The following is a 22,449-nucleotide window of genomic DNA, read 5'->3' as shown; positions in this document are numbered from 1 at the left end:
GCCCATATTATGAGTTTTTCCATTTAAAGGAGCATCTGGTCTAATGTGTGGGTTTTAATTAAATGCAATCATTTGTACTTCTGAAAAACATATACAAAAGGCCATACTGAATCAACATAACTGCAGTCAGTGACATCTATATTCCACAATAAAAGAGTAAATACTCCACAATAGTATAGTTCTAAGATTAAAAAGGGGGGGGGGGGGGGGGGGGGGGGGGGGGGGGGGGGGAAGTCATTTCAATGAGTTATGATCTGTGGTTCCTGCTGCTATTTAAAAGAATTATATATCCTTTGATCTTCGCTATAAAGAACAAACAATACTTGTGTTGCAGTGCAAAGAAAGCCTGGATTTCTACTGAGTTGAGGTTGTATTCATTTATTAAAGAAGGAAAAGGTGACTGCACGGAAATCAGTGCCATGAATCATTCCAATAATTCAGAACTATGCCACCCAGCTGCACGTATCTCTTAGAACCATATGCAAAACATTCATGTACTCAAACAGGCAGATTAGCTCAAATAATGCTCTAGCCTAGCAAGAGAGACCTCTTTTTGTTGGCTTGAATAAGCTCATATGACTTCATGATATGCAAATCTGAGACCAGCTTAATTGTACTTCATTGTAGATGCTATGTATGACAAGAGAGAGAGCTGCTTCTGTTCAGGCAAAAAGTGCCAGTTACATCTATAAATCACAATACTAATCAAATAAATATAATCCAAATATCCCTCTGAGAAAATACGAAATTAACATGCTTTCTTTGGTTAGTGTTTCTGTTTCCACTTGCTTCTAAATGTTTTCCTCTGGATATCCCACTTTCTTCTCAATTGTCTGACCCTCAGCCTTGCACAACTTATGCACTACTCTCTTCCTCCTTGTCAGCCACAAGTGCAGTAGTTCTTCCTTTCACTACTACAAAAAGAAAAGGAAAGAAAAAAGCTAAAAAAAAAAAAAAAAATTCTGAAGTTGATTGTATATGCTGTACTTTGATACTTCATAAGAAAGCAGCAAGGTAGGAATCAGAGAATCCTCCTTGTTCCTCTAAAACTCGGTTTTGTCATCTTAAGCTATAGCATAGCTCAGGAAATTCAAGATGGCTCAGAACATCGAAGTAAATGAAATGGGTAGCTATACCCTACCCTTCTGTCGATTTTAAAATAGTGGTGGTGTAGCCACAATGGTCTAAGGATACAAGAAAAGCAAAGTTCATAGGGTAAACCTTTTTTTTTTTTTTTTAAATAAAATGAGATTAGCTGATACAGTTGGGAGAAACAGAGGAGCTTTCAACAGAGTTTGTCTGGTTTTTCTAACAGTAGCAATTTGTCTAATAAAAGACATTATCTCTGCATACAGACTGTCTCTATGAACTTTGAAGTCATCTTTATCCAGAAAGCTTTACAGAACAGCACAAGGCACATGGCCTGACCAGGACGAGGCTTATTTAACACTGGTTCTACAGAGATGAACTTCACTGGCTTTGATGGACTTTCCCACATTCTCCATCCAAGATTTTCTTCTTGTAGAAATGCATGGAAATTGTGGGACTACTGCATGTGTCCTCTACAGTGATCTGCAACTCCACAGTGGCATTTAGCTGAGGTTTTCAGACAGTTGTGACCAAGCTCAGAACTATTGCTTTGACCTGCATATTTGACATTTGGTACATGACTGCAACAAACTTCCTTGTCCATGACTCTGCGTTTGTGAAAACAATCAGGGCGGTGCTGTGTTCATATGTTCTCTGCATGAGGTTTATGAACGGCCAGTGAACCACCTTGGGCTTTTCTGAGGCAGCAGAGGTCTGAATACTCATTAAAATATACAACAGTTAAACTTGGACAAGATGGTGCAGAAGAGGAAAATGGACTTTCATGGAAATTTTATATAAAAAGACAAAAAAACCAAGCAATGTCTTTAAAGGTGTTCTCCTTCAAGAGTCCTTCCAGTTAAAACAAGATTTCAGATTATATTAGATCTAATGCAATCTTTCTCTCATTCTGACATAGAAATAAAATCAGTAATTTACTGTGCATCCACAAAAAGAGTTTATATTTAATTTTACCTTGCAAATATAAAACCAAAACAATTTTACCTTGTGTACTGCAATTAACTGGAAGTGATTTTTACTTCAGAAGATACAAATTACAATGGATTAACTGCCTCATAAAGCAGGAATAAAAAAACCAAAATAAAATTAGTACTGAGATTCACCTATAACACCAAGCGTACAAAGTTGAAGGCTGTGACAAAAATACTTTAAAAATCCGGAAATCACTGGTATGGCTTTAAGCCAATGAAATACAAGCACAGCAGGAGGCTCCCCTTTAACTACCTAAATGCAGCATGTCAGGGCAGCATTAACTGTTTTCTATTGCTTTGCAGAGGTTTGGTGCGTGCAAACATGGAGATGATTTGGAACAACTGAAACATGCCTGTAAAAAACAGGTAGACGATGATTCAAATGGCACATAATCTTCTTGGGATTTAGGATTAGGCAGAAGCAGCCAACTAATTACACATTCTGTTTGTTTTAGCTGAAGGAACAATGAAGGTTTTACAGTTGCTACATTCATCACACATTTTTCAGTGTTATGTGGCAAAAAATATTTATGTCTTTCCTCCAAGTGAAGCAGACATTGAGTCTGGTAGGACTGTTTCTTCTTTTTTTAAGCCTTTGTTTCTTCACTTGCTGATTTTCTTATATATAAGTCTCTTGAGGTATATCTGAAGGCACATTCATCTTGCTATTCATAAACAATGTTTATATGAGTTGCACCATTTACAAGGGCATTTCCCCATTCACACCACTTTTTGAGGAGAGGGGCCAGACATTAAAAAAGTCCTATGTGGTTATTAGTGACTACAATGGTTCTGTGGTGTTTTTAAGCTTCTTCCCCTCCCCCCCCCCCCTTTTTTTTTAACTGACTGCATTTGCAACGCTGCTCCTTTGATCACTAGCACTTTTTCTAGGGTTTCCATACCTGAAATATTTCATTGAGAGCAGAGACAGCATATAACATATATAGGCACAAGTTCTACTTTGTAGAATACTTTAAAGGAAAAGCAGTAAAAGGTGGCAAGACTCTTTTGTGGTTTTTAAAACAGGAGATCTAGGTGTATTAAAGGAATAATTTTTGCTCCTTTCTGGACCCCAGAGGGATCCTCTCCACGGGCGGGATGCGTGCGGCATGCTGTGGGAAAACCCATCTGGGCTCTGTTCGATGCTGCATGAACATGGGGTTATCAGCATCTGAAGTGACTCACTACCTCTACCTCTCTTTTTATTCTATCTTATTAAGGTCGCTATTTTATTCAGCCAGTTGTTGTTGGGCCTTTTTATGGAGATCCAGAAAGAGCCCTGCACTATCTCTACCTCTCTCTCACCCTCCCTGCTCCACTGGGAACAGCACCTATTGCAGATACACAACTGTGCGTGAAGAGCAAGAAAATCACATCTGAAAACATATTATCCTTCAAAACAATCTGCTCCCCCAGCAATTCCTGTATGAAATTCTTATAATATTTTTTAAAACTTTCAAGAACAATAAAGGGCTTCTTTCACTTGTGTAAGAAAAATACTTCGTTTAGTGTACTAAACAGACACTTTCAAGATGAAAAAGTATTCACAAAATTTTCAGCAAAAAATTTTAAGTGACTGACAAAGGTAATGAAGGTAATGATGCCGTATCTGGTATATTTGTGCCATTACAAAAGCTTTCTTTTCTTTACGGATAGGGTATCCAATTTCATAAGATAGCTTGTGTTCAGCTCTTAGATACAGGTTGCTGTCATTTGGTACATAAACCCAAGCACCATATAACTGGGATTCACGGCTTTACACGCTGCTTTCATTATGCATGTTCACTGCAAACAGTTTCAGTGTGGGTATCACTTTCTTAAAATAAAGTGTTTAAAAATAATTAAGTCTTTTACGTGAGGTCACCTTTTCTCAAGGCACAACGTGATCTTTAATTAATGCTGGAGATCCTGTATCTCTGACAGAAAGACTATGAATGTGTAGACTTTATAAAAATGATAAAATTAAAAAGTGAAGCAGGTGCTTTAAGTTTCTGCAGAGACGTGCAGACTTTTGGTTGCAATTTTTAAGTGCCTATTCATTAGACTCTTTGTAAGACAAAGCCGTGCACAGAGCCAGCTGGCTTTCAGGTACTTTTGCTGCTGTCCAATGTATTAAACCGTGAAAGTGGTGCAGCATAATAATTCAGAGGCTGAGACTACGAGTACGGTTAAACACTAACAAAACTGAAGACGAGGAAAATGTTTGAAAGTGGAAAAAGCAGCAGTCAGACAGCCAGAAAAATACAACTTCACTGGGCATTCTGGAAAAAGGCAACCTAGCCTAAATGAATTTTGTTTACATGGAAGAAAACAGGAAGGTTGCATTTAAAAAATTATGGAGTAATTTCAAATCTCACCATGCTGAAATTAAAATGAAAAATACCTAAAGACACTGTCCACAACATACTACCAGCAAAGAGGAATTCAAAATACTAAACCAAATAAAAGTCTACTTTGGTCCCTTCTCAGCCCCCCGATCAGTAGAATACCTTTAAAGTCTTCAATTGTAGATATGTAAGTTAAAACTAATTACTATATTGTGGATACAAATTACAGTGCTTGTTAAAAAGAGTTTTTGTTATATAGCATGTTTGTATACAGACTTGTATTTGTGGCATAGCACAGCACACATAGCAATAAATCTGTAATATTTATATACACACACTTAGGTGTAAGCCCAAATTTACACCCCCAGAGACAAGGGATATCACTACTAACAGAGCCTCACTTGGAATTTATCCAGCTTTTGAACTGTAGATTAAGTACTATTTTTATTTTCTTGAAGAAATAAGGTAAAATCTATCATATTCAGGCACAAACAGAATGGCAGGGTTCACAAGACAGATGGTGCCTGAGTACCACAGCAGTTGTCACTTTGTTGTTCACTGCTGAGGAAATACAGCAGAACTGTAACTTCTGACTGGTATTTGACTTAGACACACAAATACATGTCAGTCAAGTCTTCTCCACACATTCATTCATCCCCACATGCCTGATATTTTTCCTATGGAATGCAAATTCATTTTTTCTCACAAATAAGCTGCTAGTGATTTTTAATTCTGGATAATTTATAGGGTTCAGCTTGGAAGCCAAAAGCTATCTTACTTTCCAGAAGAAAACAGGCTGATACCTTATTCTAAATATTTCAGTGGAACTGGGATTTTGGCAAGATTCTGAAAGAGAAGACTGTTCCTCAAAAATCACAACTGCCACAATAATACGCACACACAGATATTCATTGGTAATTAACTTTCTCTTCTCATTGGCTCTAGGTTTTTCTTTTTATGGAATTACATTCTCAGAACCACAGTAAGCTGTAGTGAAGGAAAAAGATGCACCAAAGCACAGCATATCTCTTTCTAAAGATAATTTTGAGTATTCTCAACAGAAATGATGTATATGCATGCGATATAATGGCATACTATCTACCACTAAAGACAAAATAGCTTTCTTGGCAATAACATTATCCTATTTCCAATATGAATAATTGTATTACTTTGATTTAGATATGAGGCATTACAAAGGTTTTACAGTAAGTACTTTCACTTTCCCTACTTCCATGAAATGATTTGATGTACAGGCCCAATTTCTTACCAGACACACAGAGCTTGCATCACGTACACAGTTGCCAACCATTAACAAATGTATGCTACGTACCCACAGAATACAATGGATAAAGGGCTCCCCCTCCCCTCAAAACTACACGCATCACAAGAAAAGGAATTACTCAAAGACAGTATTTATAAAGGAGTTTGAAAGCACCAAAACCGTGTATGTAGTCTCACAGAAGTAAGAATCCTCTGAAAGAATTTTAAAAATCTTCAAGTGTACACTCTCCCAGATTATTATTCATAGCAAATCCTGTAGATTTTTAACTACAAACAAGCAGAATTTTAAAAAATAACTACCAATGATACCTGTTTTCAAAACCCAAACATCCTACAATAAATCAACATTATCCTTTTACACAATGTTACTAATAATCAGTGTAACAGCAAAACCAGATACCAATATATTAAATAGCCCAGGAAAGGAGTTCATTAAAAGGTTTAGTAATCGCATTTGCTGATTTGTTAATTGGAAAGCTTCATAAAGAATGGAATATGCATATAGAAGCTGGTAAACCTTAACAAATTTAAAAGTATTTACTCCTTAGATTTCTTTCAACATAGGGAGTGACAATAAAACTAAAAAGAGAAAGTAACAAAAATTCAACCCCAAAATACAACCCAAAATTCAACTGCCTCTCTTCTCCATATTGAAACAGAATCAAAAACCAGTGGCATTTAATAAGATAACATGCAGCATCACCACAGCAATGCAGGGCATATTTCTACAGAATTAATAGACTGGGATTGACTTCAAGAAGCTAAGTCATCAAACCTGCATGGACTAAGATAAGATTGACTGGAGTTGTTCAGTTGAAAAGCATAGACAGGCCTTGCATTTCAGAAAATATGGTAATATAAAGTTTCTTTATATTGAGCTGCTTACTGAAAGTCGTCAGATGAAAACACCAGTAGTCTGCATCTACTGATGACAAGTTGTTGTGGGCAATTTTCTTAAGCTGGCAGGTACAACTTTGGAAAGCGATGAAAGGAGATCCACAGTATAAATGTTTTACTTTAGCAATTTCTATTAACCATCCTGCAGGCCCAGAACTCACCTTTTGACACTACATCGCAGTGTTTAAATGACAATATCAATGATTTTTCAGTTCTCAGGAAGAAACTTGCAAATATGTTTTACCTTTTCCTTCATGTTTTGAAGTGTAATACAGGAGTGAATATTCTTGCTGCTATCTCACGAAGTTCAGAGGATCATTTGCAGAATGCTACTATAAACAGCTGTTGTTTTCACTGTAGACTTTTGCTACCAACAAGGTATTGGGCTGCTCCAGTTTCCACAAGCCTGTATGGTGATGCTGCTATTCCAGGTTGGAAGCTGGATAATGAGAACACCGGGGAGCAGTATGCATACTGTAAGCTTCTTCCGAGCTTGAGGATCCAGGCTTTTATGAATAGCCAACAGGGAGCTTAGGAGAAGAAACTGATTATGTCTGTTGGCAAGACTTTAACTTTTTAACTTCCATAATGTCTCTGAGGTAAACTATAATTACAATGATTCAGGCAAAATAAGGTGGGAGTTCTACATCTGGGAGGCACAAGGCAAAATTACTCAAGATCAGTTGTTGATTTACTAGAGAACTGTAATTCAACACTGGGCACAGTCTGATCAGAAATGTCATCGTGAAGATTTTTTTAAAATCCTCTTTGGCACACAAATAAAGATGGTGCTTTTGTAACAATGATTAAGCAGGTTTTGTTTATCCTAATTTTCAGCATCTATACTTAAATTTAACACAGATTATTGGTGAATTATGATTCTCTCAACCAGAGATGTCTATTTTAAAAAGCTGTGACACTATAAACAAATAAACAAGACTTGTCTTTAAAATAAATGTACAAGAAAACATGAACTCGTTAGACAACAGAAAAGCAGAGTTTTGCAGAGAACTGTGGAAACGAACAAAAGTAAGACAGGGTGTTCTCAGCATCTGCACAGTGCTAGACCTTAAGGAGCTTTACATCTTTATTAAATATAGTGAGTGAATTTTCTAAAATCTTCCTCAAGAACTGTTTCTTGCTGTGGTATGTCAAACAACTTTCTAACACGCCATTAGTTTTGAACTCTAAGTACAGCTTTAAATTATAAAGAATTCATGCCAGATGTCTCGAAATAAACCTCATCTACTCTACAGAGACATCATCAAGCCTGGCAGAAATGAAAGCAGGACAGGAAGTTTTGCTTTAGTTGGTGGGGTTATGGACAAACGTTGCTCCACCTTACTTCTAAGTTATACATGGAATTCTTCTGTATCTCATTCTTAAGGTATTTTCACAAGCAAAGCAGAGGGAATAATAAATTTAAAAAAAAAAGATTCCAAAGTACCCGCAAGCACTACTAATGACAATATTGAAGAAAAGTAAGAGAAAATGGGGCAAAAAAAAGTAAAAACAAAGCAAGAAACAGAAACCCACCCCACCCCATGCCCCCCAACAATAATGCAATTTATAGCTGTCAATGAAAAATTGGTGGCTGTGATACTTCCACACCATTTGATTGGTGAGGAACACCTAAGAAAGCACACCCAGTGTGACCAGTAAATGCTAGACTTGAGGACATAGCAAATGCGCTTACTGGATTTCTTATTAAGAGTATAAAGTATTGCTGTCTGCCCACCATTTCATGGAGTGTTATATCCATAGCAGTATAGGTGGAAGGGAATCCAGGGCAGCTTCTCATCCCAAGGTCTTTGAAAATTTAAATGGTGGAGATTAAGTAGCTTCTGAAAACTAACATCCAGCTCATGGCTTCAATGTGACAAGTTATACCATAGGGCAAATTTTTCCCTTAAGTCATATTGTAAATTATCACAGAATGAAAGCAACCTAATGAGAAGGAATATAGATAACTGCTTACTTGTAAATTAGAAAACCAAATAAAATCTGGAACACTTAACAACTGCATGCTGGCTGATTAATTCCTACATACGTATTGGGAGACTATTAATTTTGCTAATCCAACAATACAATACCTTAAATACACTTTTGTCAAACTCTATAAGAAACCCTCAATATGGCCAATTACTGACTTTTGTATATTGTATGATTAATTAAGGTTCTTAAATTTTCCTTAAGATGTGAATTTAAATATGACAATTTTAAGATGTTCTACACATATAGAATTTAAGACCTGATGACGTTCTGTTTCAGAAACCATTATCTCACGCTATGTTTACAAAGAAGCAAGGAACTTCAGCATATCACCAAAGCAGCAGAAAGAGAAATTTTAAGACTTATTTAAAACAGTTGAGATGCAACTAAAATGCTCTAGACAAGTCCACTGTTCCTAACAGAAAACAATGTCAACATAAGGCAGTGACTATAAACAGCTGACAGAAAGCAAAATAAAATAAAGTTAAAACAGTAGGAATAAAATTGAAGTATGGGCATTCATAAGTAGAGATTTATTTGGAGACCTATTTATCCCAACACAAACTGTACGACAGGACTGTTGCTCTCTTTTGTATGACTGGAACCTATAAGAATTAAATACACAAACACATATATACATGCACTTTTCTTTTCCACGTACATGTACTTATTAAAAAATCCCATCTAGATTTTCTTAGTTCAGAATATGATTAATGCAGCCTATCAGAAGCCAGATGGTGCAAAACCAGAGCCATCAATCAAAATGAAAAGACCACTGAGTGCTATCCAGAGTGATGTGCTCTCAAACGGAATTTCTGGTCACAGACCCTAATGTGCGATGTGCAGGGGAAGCCATAAACATCGTGGCACTGCCCCTGAGGAACAGCCAGAAACACATCAGGGTTTGTTGGGCTAAAAACCTCAAGAAGTAGCTGTAGGCTCTGACTGAGAAAGGCTCTGCAAGCCAAATATATGTACTTTAAATAAAAAATTAAAAGCAAGCTCTTCAATGAGTCTAATAATGTTTGCACTGATGACAGTATCTGTCAAACTGTGCACTTGCCATTTGATTTAATATGGGATTGTGCCATACATTAACAAAGCAGCTGCCACTGTCTGTCTGACACGTAAATTGGTATTTAACGTCTGTTCCCGCACAGGACTTACAAATGGTTCATATTTTTAGCTTTATATTACACATTTTCTGCAAATGTTCTATGGAAAACAAGGCTGGGGTTTGCAACGTAAACCAGTGATGGCTTATGTCTTGTAAGGTTTTGTACCAAGCAGGCCTTTTATATAAAAAAATAAGCCTGTAAAAATAAAAGGCATGAAGGAGCACAATTTGCCATACACATGCCTCATAAATGATGCTAGCAGTATTAGCAGCAGTAAGAACACATAGGAATTTTTTCCTGGAAAAAGCACGACAGTGTGAAATAAAGGATTTGTTAGCATAACTGCTTGTATTTGCAACCTGAAGTGTTTTATCCCAACACCTCTCTTATGTGTGCTACATATATCAAATTTCACAGAAAAATATTTTTGAAAAAAAATCTTGTGCTGTGTTTTAAAGACCTTTGTCAACTACTTGCATATCCATCTTTTTTTCTATAAGGCTAGATGACTAGGTACGACTATCATGATCGTATGAGGAATGGGTGAAAGAAAAATTAAACATGACCTAAAGCAGCATTTACATGAACTAAAATGTCATCTTTAAAGATCAATCTCTTAGTTGCTTTTAGTGATATTAGAAAATGCCACATTTATCAAAAAGAAATTGTAATGCTCCTGTTCCTTTAAGGAGATATGACCCTCCCATTTTTACCCTGATAGTTCATGAGATACCAAACCTTAAATTTGCCATTGGCCCCACAAGCCTCTTATACTTCAGATACTGCAAATCAAATAGAGGCAGTCTCTAGAATTACAGAAAGAAGTTACACCTTCATGGAAAGATTATTTTTTTGATGTTGGAATCTTGCCAAAATTTGAAACGATGAAGTAAATTCCAAAGAAGATGGCTGCCATACAAGCCTCTCAAGCTGGAGCCTTTCCCTCAAAAAATGCATGGAAGGATGGATAATTTATTTTATCCATCGTTGGATGGATACAGTTTTTTGGATGAAAACTATTTTATGTTCATAAAATACCAGAATACAGAGGAAAAATAATATGAAGAACATATCCTATTCGAGGAATGAAATATGCTTTGTTAATGTGCATTTCTAACAAAATCCAGATTTGTACCTCTCTTCCTGACAGCACCACTCCTTCCTTCTGATACACTAAAGCTCAAGTACAGCTGAAATCGAATCATGTGTTTTAGATGCTTTCTTCCTCCCTCAACTGGGACGTAAACCTCCATGGTATGTCTACACTGCAGAGTGAACTCAAAGCCTACTGACTCTGAGCCTTAACCCTTGAACTAGGTTTGGAAGTCTTTCAAGTCTACCCTAATTTACACAAGTAGAGTATATGTTCATATCTGGGTAATTTAACTGAACATTGCTAGTTTTACTGTAAGCATGCATACTAAATCACCAGAGCATGGACATCCTTCAGTGCTCATCCCGCAATTCTCAAAAAGGACGCGCATTGGTAAAAACCATAGGATGTTTTTCTAGTTACATCTGAATACAAACAACCCCTCTCCCCTATGACCATAAGCCCTTCCCTCAGACACAGGCAGACTGAGTGCAAGATCACTGAGAGCATGTTTGTAAAAACCCTGAATTTCACAGGCAGCTAAAATAGATGCTTTGCTGCAGGTGACAATCACCCAGATTAACTATGCAAAATCCACATCATTTGCTAGCAGATTCTGAGACTCCTTCTCCAGCTGCCCTTCAAAGCAGAGCACTTGAGCTCACGCTGAAAGTGGCCTAACCGCGCTGTGCCGACAGACAGCAGGAGAACAAGTTTCCTGTGCAGAACAATCTAAAGCCCAAATTCTATCTATAGTTTTACACCATCACTTTACTCAGACTTGTCTTTTCAGCTGTATGATAACTAACCTTTCTTCACTCTTTTAAGAGGGATATAGTACAGAGAAGAAATTATAACAAAGTAAAAACTAAAGGAGTGTTTCTAGTTCCAAGAGTTTAAATGACAGCAGAAGATGGAATTGTAGCCAGCGCTGACTTGTTACGAACTGGGAAAAACATGATCCCATCCTTCCCTGACTTACTTGAAATACACCAGATTGTTTCTTGGATTGACACTTGGAATGAATCTCAAATCAAAGTTTTTGTTGATCATGGGTTTTCGTGTGTGTGCGCACGTATATGTAAGGCTATGCAGAAGAATATTACGAGAGGATACGGAGATCAACATTTCCATACTCTTATTATCAGACACTAAGCCAGAAAATACACACCTGCTTCACAGCTTTATATCAAAGGATCGTTAAAACAAGCTTTTAAACAGGAATAAGGAAGAAGAAAAGTAAATGGTGCATGTTCACTCCACATAAGAAAGTCAAAATCTTACCCAAGATTTTGGGTACCAGAAGATTACCCAAAATCTTCTGGTAATAAAAGCATTGATGCCAACTTGGTTAACATCTAGAACTTTAAATAGCATCTCAAATTAATTCAAGTACGCAGAAAGACTGTAGCAATTTTATAAGCAAAAGCAACTGTTGTTCTCCAGTGAGAAGACAGGGAACAGAACGTAAAGCTAGTTATCATATCCATTAGCAAAGTTCCCCAAACTTGCATGTCTGGATAAGTAATTAATTAAAAGTAAGCAAGCTCAAGAGCTTGGTCATAGGAACACTTAGGTGACATTGTGCTCAGGCACTGCTACACCTGCTGCACTGATGCCTTCCCCTTTGACAGCAACACTGTTCCCCACAGCCACTTTAATGCCATGACAAAGTACAGCTGTAGAACTAAGAGGGTCCACAAAGATAAAGAGGAAAAAAACAAGAGAAATGGAAGGGCAGGTGAATTAAAGTAAATGAAGGAGAATACAATGTTAATACCTGAACAAGATATTAAACAAAGAATAGTTAGGTAGGAAGAAACAGAAAAAAGAAGGTAGACTACACAGAGAAGAAATAAACTTTTTTTTGGAGGGGAGAAATGGCAATAGAATAAAGAAAGAGGGAGGGGAAAAAAATGAGAGAAGGTGAAAGATAACTGGGAAATCCAATCCACTACAAACTGCACAGCCACAGAGAGATACAGGTCAAATGAGATGTTAGGGAATGGGAGAAGGAAAGATACCCGAACTTGATCTGAACTGGAAATGACCATAGAACTATTAGTTATACACTCTGTCACATTGCCAAAGCAAGATTAAAGAGAACCTAAAGGAAATTTTAACAGGGCCAGGCCTGTTTACTTTTTGTGATGTCAGGGTGTTCCAGCAACTAATTTTAGAAAACCTAAAATACCTTTCTTTTACATACTTTTGTGTCAGTACCACAGTAACGATGGACAAGGTACATAAGTGATACAAGACGTAGCAAAAGGTAATGCCTTTCTCTGGAAAATAACAAGAGGATTAATACGCCTCAAACAATTTGTTTTACTTGAGTTCGTATGACAGTTATTTAATGTCACCATAAAACTTGTCTCTCATTTTATACCTCAATATTTTTTTGGAGGTGGAAAATACTTATCTGAGGCAACCTGCTATACCAGGTAGCATTTGCATGCTGTACCAAGGAGAAAAACTGTGAAGTAAATGACCACTATTTTTGTGATTATTTAACTGAAAAAAAGGATAGATGTTTTTACATGAGGGGAGGGTATATGTAGATTACATCAGCTTATTTCTTAAAACTGTTCTCAAGATCATTAATGAAGATATTTCCATAATATATTGGTACCTGTGAAGCCTCACTCAACATCTAAGCTCGTGCATCATCATATAGCATTACCTTTGTGTATAGATGCAAACATGATTTGACAGGCTACTGTTAATTGTCTTTTAGAAAGATCATTTTAAAAAGACAGAAAAAATACCTGTTTAAGCTAAAACAGGAAAAGCCTCCCTTCTGGTTGAATATTGAAGTAACAACCCCAAACAATTCAGTTAGCATCAGCCAGGGATAAATGCTTTAAATATCCAAGTACAGCAACTTACTAACATTGAATACAGCTTTAACCAAAGTATTAAGCATATATATACACTACCTGTTTGTATATATTTTAGGTTTTGTGTAAAACAAAACCAACAAACAAACCATTGGTTTTACAGCAATAAATTCAGGAGTTGGGTTTGGTTTTTTGGGGGTTTTTTTTTGTTTTTTTTTTTAAATTTTCTGGATGCAGTATACACTTCAAATAAGATTGGAAGTCTTTTATCCCAACGTTTCAGCTATAGAATTAAGACAGAGGAGAGATATCTTTTTCTATACAGCATATTCAACAGAGAAGCAAGCCCTTTCGTTGCATTGCTTTCCTTGTTTCTTCTCCTGTTCTCTACAAAACCCTGAAACAATTCCTGGTATTTGAACAGCCATTTCTAAACTGTCTCCATATTAGCTCGCTCTGTGTTAGAGATGGCATAAACTTCAATGCAGCTAAGAGTTAAGCCAAGAAAAAGCAGGAGCTTTTCAGGCCATTAGATTTTCTTCACTATCATCAAGTAATGTTCAAGTGTGCCATTAGCACAAGGCCACTGCACTGCTCTTCCAAATAGAAATTGCTTTTCTCTTTCAGCAGTCTTCTTTGAAGCCTCACATCATATCAAGAGCACAAAACAGCTTTATGTAACGTCCTCCAAAAAGCAGTTCTGAACACGAGGGAAGGGAAAAGAGAAGAATGGATGTAGGTTACAATAAGAATATTTCCATAAAACGCAGTCATATCTGACATCTGAGCTATTAAATTAAACCTGAAATCTATTTTGAGGCACGAGATAGCAAGGGGCTCTGTCTCTTTTCAGCAATAACCTAGAAATCCTTTTCATCTTGTAGAAGAACAATTCAAAGCACCTGCTTTAGGAAATTCAGACTATGGCTTATATCACAGGCATTGCAACCTCACAGTTACCTTATGATTTAGTACAATGCTGTTCCTGAAATAAATGGAAAGCAGGTTAAAAGGATTTTTGTTAGTTTCCAGAATCCTATACCCAAGTCATTACCCAAAAAATCTGAAGGCTGAGACAGTACCTCAAAACTACTTTCTTTTTTTCTGGCTCAAAAGTAAAACCTACACATTCACAGCACTTCCACTGCACATGCACATCTTACAAAACAGAGCTAATATCTGAGAAACATTACTGTCCTTTGGAAAAATAACAAGAATTGCTTGTGTTTTTCAGCAATTCTGAAATTTCCCATTTCCAGACTCCAAAAAGCATCCAGACCAGGTTTACTTAAACACACTAGCTGCCATGACTCTCATGTAAAACAAACCACTTCCTAATGCTGGTGGCTATGAAAGATGGCCAGCAACAAACACAAAAGTAGAAGATGGCAAAGTCTGAGAGTCAGGAACTACTAAAAAGGTACAAGCATAGATTACCGAAAGATGTAAATCTCACCTGCCATATATGTTTAATGCTGCAACTATGTTTTAGTCTTTCACTAGCTTCTTTTAAAGAAACTACTCTCACAGCAACACTTTCAACTCTACAAGTGCCCAACATTGCAATTTACATGCCCTCTCATGCAATCACATCATACCACAGTGCAGACACACCTTCAAAAACAGTTTTCAGGATCTAATTAACAGACCAGTATGGTGATGCCTGCCATTAGAAAGTTAGCCGTTATCAGGCGTTTTAGAGTTGTTTCTTTCAGTAGACATCAGAATTTCTTTTGTTCAGTTTTGCTTATTTGTGAAGGATGCACAGAAGGTACAGCTTCCCTGAACATCAGAGAAAAATGAAAGCAAGCAGCTCACTGGTAGGAAAACTGGTCCCAACAGAAGCGCTTAACTTCCCATCTGCCCCTCTTTCTGCTGTTTAACTAAGCAATCCTCACCACGGCAAAGACAGCTTTGCTGGTTCTCGGTGCCACCACCGCACCCTCCATGCCCTGCCGTAGCCTGTGGTCCCCAGAGGCCAACAGCTACAGCACAGGGACTGGAAGGACTGCAGGACTTGACAGGTTTTGCTACCAGAAGCCAACTGACTCCAAACGCTCACCCCTTACCTGGGACTTTCCTCTTGCTTTTGAATACTTCATGCTGCACACAGGTGCCCATGATGACTTCCAGGCAATGCCACAGCCTTGGGCATTGCTATGAATATTTTGTGTTATTGTCAATGAAAACCACTTAGACCACACAGATCTGCCTCCACAGGCAGTGCCAAGAGATCCTACATGTTTGACAGTGGCTTCTGTCTGTTTCATTATGAAAATTTTTCTGAATTAAAAATGCTAAAGCTCTCCAGAGGAGCTACAGAACCCAGCAGAAGAAAGAGGTGCCCTACAACCACAGTTTAAGGATGCTGACATTAGATTATTTATTTTCTGTTAAAAATTGGAGCAAAAGTGCACTATTGAAATAATTGGTTAAAAACAATTATCATGGTAAGTCTGTAAGTGACAGCAGCCATTAGCACCTTAACTTCAAGGATAGCCATACATAATCTTGTTATTAATCTTCCTTGAATCAGTTATGCACATATCTACCTTTATCAAAGCCAACAGAATACAGGACACCACCCTGCCTCCCGAAACTGCCTACCTGACTAAGAGCTAGCCAACAAAAAAAGAAAGCTTTTTGTCACTTAGTTGTGTACCTTAATACAACGGTCCAACAACTTGACAATCACACAGGCATTGTCTATGGGATTCCAGTTTTCTGAGTGTTTTAACATTTCCAGAACATACTAATAAAGAACATTTTAAAGCATGAGGCTTAAAGATTTTACAATTATTTTAAGTAGTATTGCGTCAATTAGAGCACATTTTGAAATAGTAATTTATTTTTTTAATCCTGAGGACTTTCAACTTGGAAATCTCTCAAAACCTCTTTTCAAATCACATGAACATTGACTTTATTTCTTACTTGGTTGGACACAGTATATGCTAAAATAAATCACTAATGCTGTAAGACATGACCTTATTTTTTCACAGATCATGCCCTATTCTTGAGCAAGAGATTCAGGTTACAAAAGGCAGAAACGAATCCAGAGCTGAGTTTTAAGCACAACTCTCAGAGGATTTCTCGCTGTAACAGTACAATGCTGCCAGAGGCATGTATGGACATGCCCTAAGGTCTCTCTTTCTGGCTATCCTCTCAAGAAGGCAGTACAGCAAAATGAATAGTAGTTCCGCTATACTGTGTTTACTATATGTAAAAACATTCTTTTGCAGAGCATAAATTGAGGATTATCATTTTAAACAATTGCTCCAGGGCTAGACTGAATACTTAACTCATCTGACAAAATGAAGAAAGGGAACTAGAGCTCTGTGCTGCTGAATTTGGACACTTGCTGCATATTGGACCCTGAAGCTCATATTAAGATTCTCAAACCTGTTGTTTTGACCAGGTAACCCGCTATCACAACTGCCTTAATAGCTTTCAAAAAACTGGGTCACAAGTTTTAAAAGGCAAACATCATTCGGGAGAAAGATACTGTAGGGAGTTAAACGTCCACTGCAGACAGAATAAAACTCTTGCTGTGGGCAGTGTGGGACCTCACAGTGGACACAGAAAAAAGAGTCAGCAGAAATTACTTGTGTGCAAACATAATCTTTCATTAAATAAGCTAGCAGAAAATTGGCCAGATTACAACTAAGGGTAAAAAAAATCAAACCACTCCTCAATTATCTTCTTTTTAATTTTAAATCACTAAAACCTTTGCTGGTACTGCTTTATGAGGATGTCATTTTTATCTTACTTTTCTGATGGTCCTAGAAAAAGATAAACTGTACATATAATTGGAAGAGCTGTTCTGTTGCTAACTAGAGAAGTTACACAGCAGTCAGAACTTGACTCTCAAGAAAGCCAGACTATACACACTCCTACTCTACATAAACACAGGAAAAAGCAAGTATTTCAGAACAAGGAATGGCTTCGTCTACAAATAGAGTTCTATGTATTTTTACACATACTAACTGAAATGAGTTTGAACAAATGGCAAACACCCACCTGGAACAGCTTTTCATAATCAAGATATATCTCAGCCTTTCCTAAATAATAATTTATTTTTGGAAAGAATGAATTTTAGAAGATATTTATTCATTTTAACAACAACAACAACAAAAATCTGAGAAAAGTGAGCTTCTTGTATGTGTCTGACATCAAGAATTCAATATATTTGCCAGGCATTCAAGACTGATGCTATAATGAGCTTTGTCAGTGGCACAGTATCTGAAAGGTTCCATAGTCTGAGGGTCTGCAAGCACTACGGTGATACTAGGTGAAAGAACGGGATCAAATCCCCCTGGGTAGGATAAATATACAGCTAAAGGGCAATTTTTGAGATTTGCTGTTGTATGGTTCCATCTGAACAATGAGAAGGGCAACTAGATAGTAAACTATAAATATTTAGGCATTAAAGAACACAGGACCTTAACTACTCCTCCCTTGCTATCAGCAGAGACAGAATATTTCCCACTTTTCCAACCCTTCTGCACAGAAGAATTTGAAAGCTCTGCCCCTTCTGCTGCTGAATTAAGGCCTCACTAGATACAAGACTCCACACCTGGAATTGGAAGGAAAAGGAAATCCTTGCTTTCCCCCTCCATAAAAGAGCTGGCTTTTCACCTGGGAACGCAGGAGCACAAACATTTAAAATGTCTTCCAGGATGCAGTAACCTACACTAGATAGGCAAACATATATTGAGGTAAAATTTCCAGGAATAGCTGCTATTTCTAATAGCTACTGGTCTCCTGACCAAGCATAAATATAGTAAGGTTAGTGTAGTTACTCCGTCAAAACATCACTTTCTGATTTAGTGAGTGAAGCACAAACTTGGAAGAATAAACATTTTCTGATTGATTTTTCTCTTTTCTGTGCAATATCCCATCAAAACAGGATGAAATAATATCAAATCTCAGTAGACAGTCTTGTTCCAGCCACTGTAGTTCATGAGCTTCCTTTTTACATTTAACTACTACGAAGCTCCAACTTATTTAAGGTTACCTCTTTTCTACTTCAGAAAGGTTCTCAGAGAAAAACGTTTTAATCAACCAACTAAGAATCCTGGAAGCCAGTTATTCAAGTAATTCATGCCATGATCCTGCATCACCAACACTTTCACAAAGCCATCATAAAATCCCCTTTTTACGCTTACTGCAAATAATCTACAAAATAGCAAACACTCCCCCCCCCCCGCCAACCAACCAACCTTTCTGCCATGTAAATCAAACAAAACAGAACTAGAGTAAAACTACTACAGACCTCCCCTTGAAATAACTGTATTTTCAACTAATGGTGATTAGTGTTACATTTAATATAAAAATTAAATGCCCTCCTCTGGTCTGCAACAATTGTGATATTGGCAGCTGAGGTGGAAAGTAAAAGCACACAGAGCAAGAAATCTGCAGTGAATTTGTTGCAGCCACTACAAATAGGAAGTAGTTAGCAGAAGGAATATGTTCTCTGTCAAAAGGAAAATAAGGAAAGATCATCCTTTTAATAAACTGTCATTTGTACTTTTTTCCCTGTTTTACTCTCAGATATATATGTAGAATGTGCTTGGAAGCAGCAGAAGTGTGGAGCTTCAAAAATCACTCATCAAACAATTGTGCTACTTTTAATAATTTATTAAAGGTCTTAAAACAAAGATCAAAAGGGAATATATCTAAGCATTTATATTCAATTCCACTTTGCCTGATGACTAATTTGTAAAGAGTGCACAAGTCTTCACAACTGAAGCCAAAATCATTTGAGGATACTTTGATATAATGCCACAAAGGATATGAGCAGGAAGGCAGCAGGAGTTACAAATGGCCAGGCTCCATTAAAAGTGTGCTAATAAAAGAATAATGGAATTTCCTTGTACTATGAATAAAAAGTGTTTGGCACAGGAGAATGTAGACATGGAGAGGAATATCAAAAGCTTCTGGTTCATCAGTTGCTTCTCCTTATTAGATCTTAATTGACTTACTATTACATTTACCTTAAAATGCTTCAACTCAAAAAAGCAATGATCCCATTCAAAATCTTGTCACACTAATTTCCTTTATTCTTCATGTTTCGCAATTTTCACAGGCCCTTAATATCTGCTTTACCAACCCTTGTAAATAATGCAAGTCTATCTATAAAAAGTACTTCGAAGTGATGGATTTAACTTGAAATGATATATAATAGTTAATATTATAGAATATACCTACTGTTTGACAATGGTTTTTTAAAAACTGTAAATTTTCAAGTTGCTGGTAACTATGGAACTCTCATAGCAACAATCTACCTTATGAATTGAATCCATCAGTATTTACACAATGTATTTCTTTCTCATTGACATATGTGTAGTTACACACATACACGCATGTGTTCATACACAGAGATAGGTGCACATACATATACACTTCGGCCACCTTCTTCCCCCACATATAAAACCTAGCTAATTTTTTCAATGTATAGCTATTTGCTACACAGCCAGGAAAAGAAGGAGTACAGTTCAGAACTTTCCTTTGAAATATCTAAACAAAAAAACATTTCAAATCTTTCTTTTTTGAAATGGATACTTGCAAAATCACACATGCTTTGCAAAACAGAAGCAGCAAAGACAGTCATCTCATACTGCTGACAAATTGTTAAAGGATTTAGTGCACTTGCTTAAAAAAACATGCCCACAGATGCATCCAAGATAGGAGGAACTCCCCCAAAATATTTACAAACCTACTTAACTCTCCTTCGGTCTGCTGCTTAATGCTCTCTTTTGCATAATGTCTACAAAACCCCCATGACATAGTTATAGCACAGAAGTGCTGTGATCTGTGTCTCCTCGTTCTCCAATCTTCTTGTAACAGCTTTAATTTTTTATTTCACATTGCAATGTCTTTAGGGAAGTGACCTTCTTTTCTTACCCTATAGTATGGATATAACAAACAAGGGTTTTTTTAACCAGGGTTCCCAGACTTTACAAATAAGGATCAAGTTATAATGATGATGCGTGTTTCTTCTTCCCCCAGACAACCATCAGGCCGTTAGCAAAGCAGCCTCTTCCAATGATGCTTCCAGAATCAATAGATAATTCATTAGTATCATGTATCTCAGGGCCTAATTGACACAACAGGTTAAGCAACATACTCAAGGGCAACACAGTTTCTAAATAGTGAGGAAAAAAAAAAGAGGGGAATCTGATACCACATATGGTCATTTTGCAGGATTTAGTGTCAGTCTATAAATTATACTTCTATGAGGTTAATGTGAGTCATTGGTTTCACAAATCAGAAAATGCAGCTTTTCAAGCTTGGCTTGAAGAAACAAAGAAACATTTATATGATAGCATAATTTAAGGAACATGAATACCCTAGTGCTTTCAATTTTATCATTTCCTCTCATTTTTGCATTAAACATGAAATATAGTTATCACGAATGTTTGGAATTACTTTTAACAACAAACATAGGTAGTATATTTTTTCTTACCTTATGATCATATGGATTGTATGAATGAAACAGCTGGGACAGATCCTTTGTTCTCTGTTTTTTCTGAAAAGTAATATTAATAAATAAACCGTATTAGAAAAGTTAAAGCAAAAAGAAAGAGACTACTGATTTAAAAAGCTGTATGCAGGTACAAACACATTCTCTCCCCACTTTGTAAATGGAACTGTAGGTATGAAGAGCAGTGTATGCAGATTAAGGATATTAAATATCACAGGAAATAATTAACATATATATTAACAATATTAAGAACATATCCGTAGTAAATAATAAACACTAATCTATGCAACATCAGTAGAATGTGTAAACAATTCAGATTTGTTTTAATTTCTGCACAATAAATTATAAATAATGTCTTAGAATACAGATAACAAAACTTGAAGATTAGGCTCCAATCTTGCAAAGACTTGTCTACTATTCTAGCATGTACATGCAGTCTCGCTTTACAGCAGATTAGGTTTAAAGGAAGTCAGTTTAAGAAGAATCATTTATTATTTTTCGATTTCTTTTGATGCTAATACTCTCATTGCCTTGATTGTGGAAAATTAATAGGTGGTATGCCATTTAATGCCAAGGCAAAGGGAAAAAAACTTCTGTTAAGAGCAAAGTTCAAAGACAAAACGTGCTTAATCCAGCTTCTTCTGAAATCAATGGAAGAGCTTTCAGTGATTTCAGCAGATGTTAAATAGAATCTCTCAGCTCCATCCTATGGAGGGGGGGCAGGGAGAGGAGAAGAGCACTCTTCAACTTTAATGCAGGGATGAGTCACAAATAAGTTCAAAGTTTTATTATGTCAAAATCAACGTTGACCTATCTCATAGCTTGGGGAGGCAAAGCATTGCGTGTTGAATAATGTGTAAAGGGGAGACAGCTACAGGAACTCCTTGCTTGTAGTCTGTACCGTTGTCTTATTTTAGCCATCAATTCTGCGAAAGTAGTTTTCCAACTAAACTGGGAGGATATGTTCATGTTTCCAGCATGCTGGAAACCAAATAGGCAGCTGCATGACTGCAGTATTTATTTTAACTTCTGGAAACTGTAGGACAATTTAGTAATTTTTGATTATGCAAAACGAACTATGTATTTTCTTTCTTTACACAATTTTCAGTGAAAAGTTCAGATGCAGCAACTTAGTCATAAAAGCTATAACTTTAGTTACTAGTACAAATTTATGACAGATGGATATTTCTGAGTCATTAAAGGTATCAGATTAATATTACTACGTCTGTGAGGTCCCTACATATGTTTTAGTTACGACCTCTAAAGAGTCAAGAAAATAATTTTTTAGTCACTGTCCCTCTTCAAAAAGGAACAATAAATTTTGTTTTCAGTATGAG

The 22,449-nt window shown here is 36.7% G+C and overlaps 1 protein-coding gene across 3 annotated transcripts in view; it reads right to left on the bottom strand.

Annotated features, from left to right (window-relative positions):
- CDKAL1 (CDK5 regulatory subunit associated protein 1 like 1) overlaps positions 1-22,449 on the bottom strand; it is a 424,899-nt gene that overhangs the window by 71,434 nt on the left and 331,016 nt on the right. For all 3 annotated transcript variants that reach the window (XM_030041838.1, XM_030041837.2, XM_041118316.1), the window contains exon 13: positions 21,095-21,157. In XM_030041838.1, the coding sequence (XP_029897698.1) occupies positions 21,095-21,157 (63 nt within the window). The remainder of the gene's footprint in view (positions 1-21,094; positions 21,158-22,449) is intronic.

The sequence above is a fragment of the Aquila chrysaetos genome, chromosome 18 (assembly GCF_900496995.4).
Source record: "Aquila chrysaetos chrysaetos chromosome 18, bAquChr1.4, whole genome shotgun sequence".
Classification (NCBI taxonomy): Eukaryota; Metazoa; Chordata; class Aves; order Accipitriformes; family Accipitridae; genus Aquila; species Aquila chrysaetos.
This window is presented reverse-complemented; position numbering and strand designations above follow the sequence as displayed.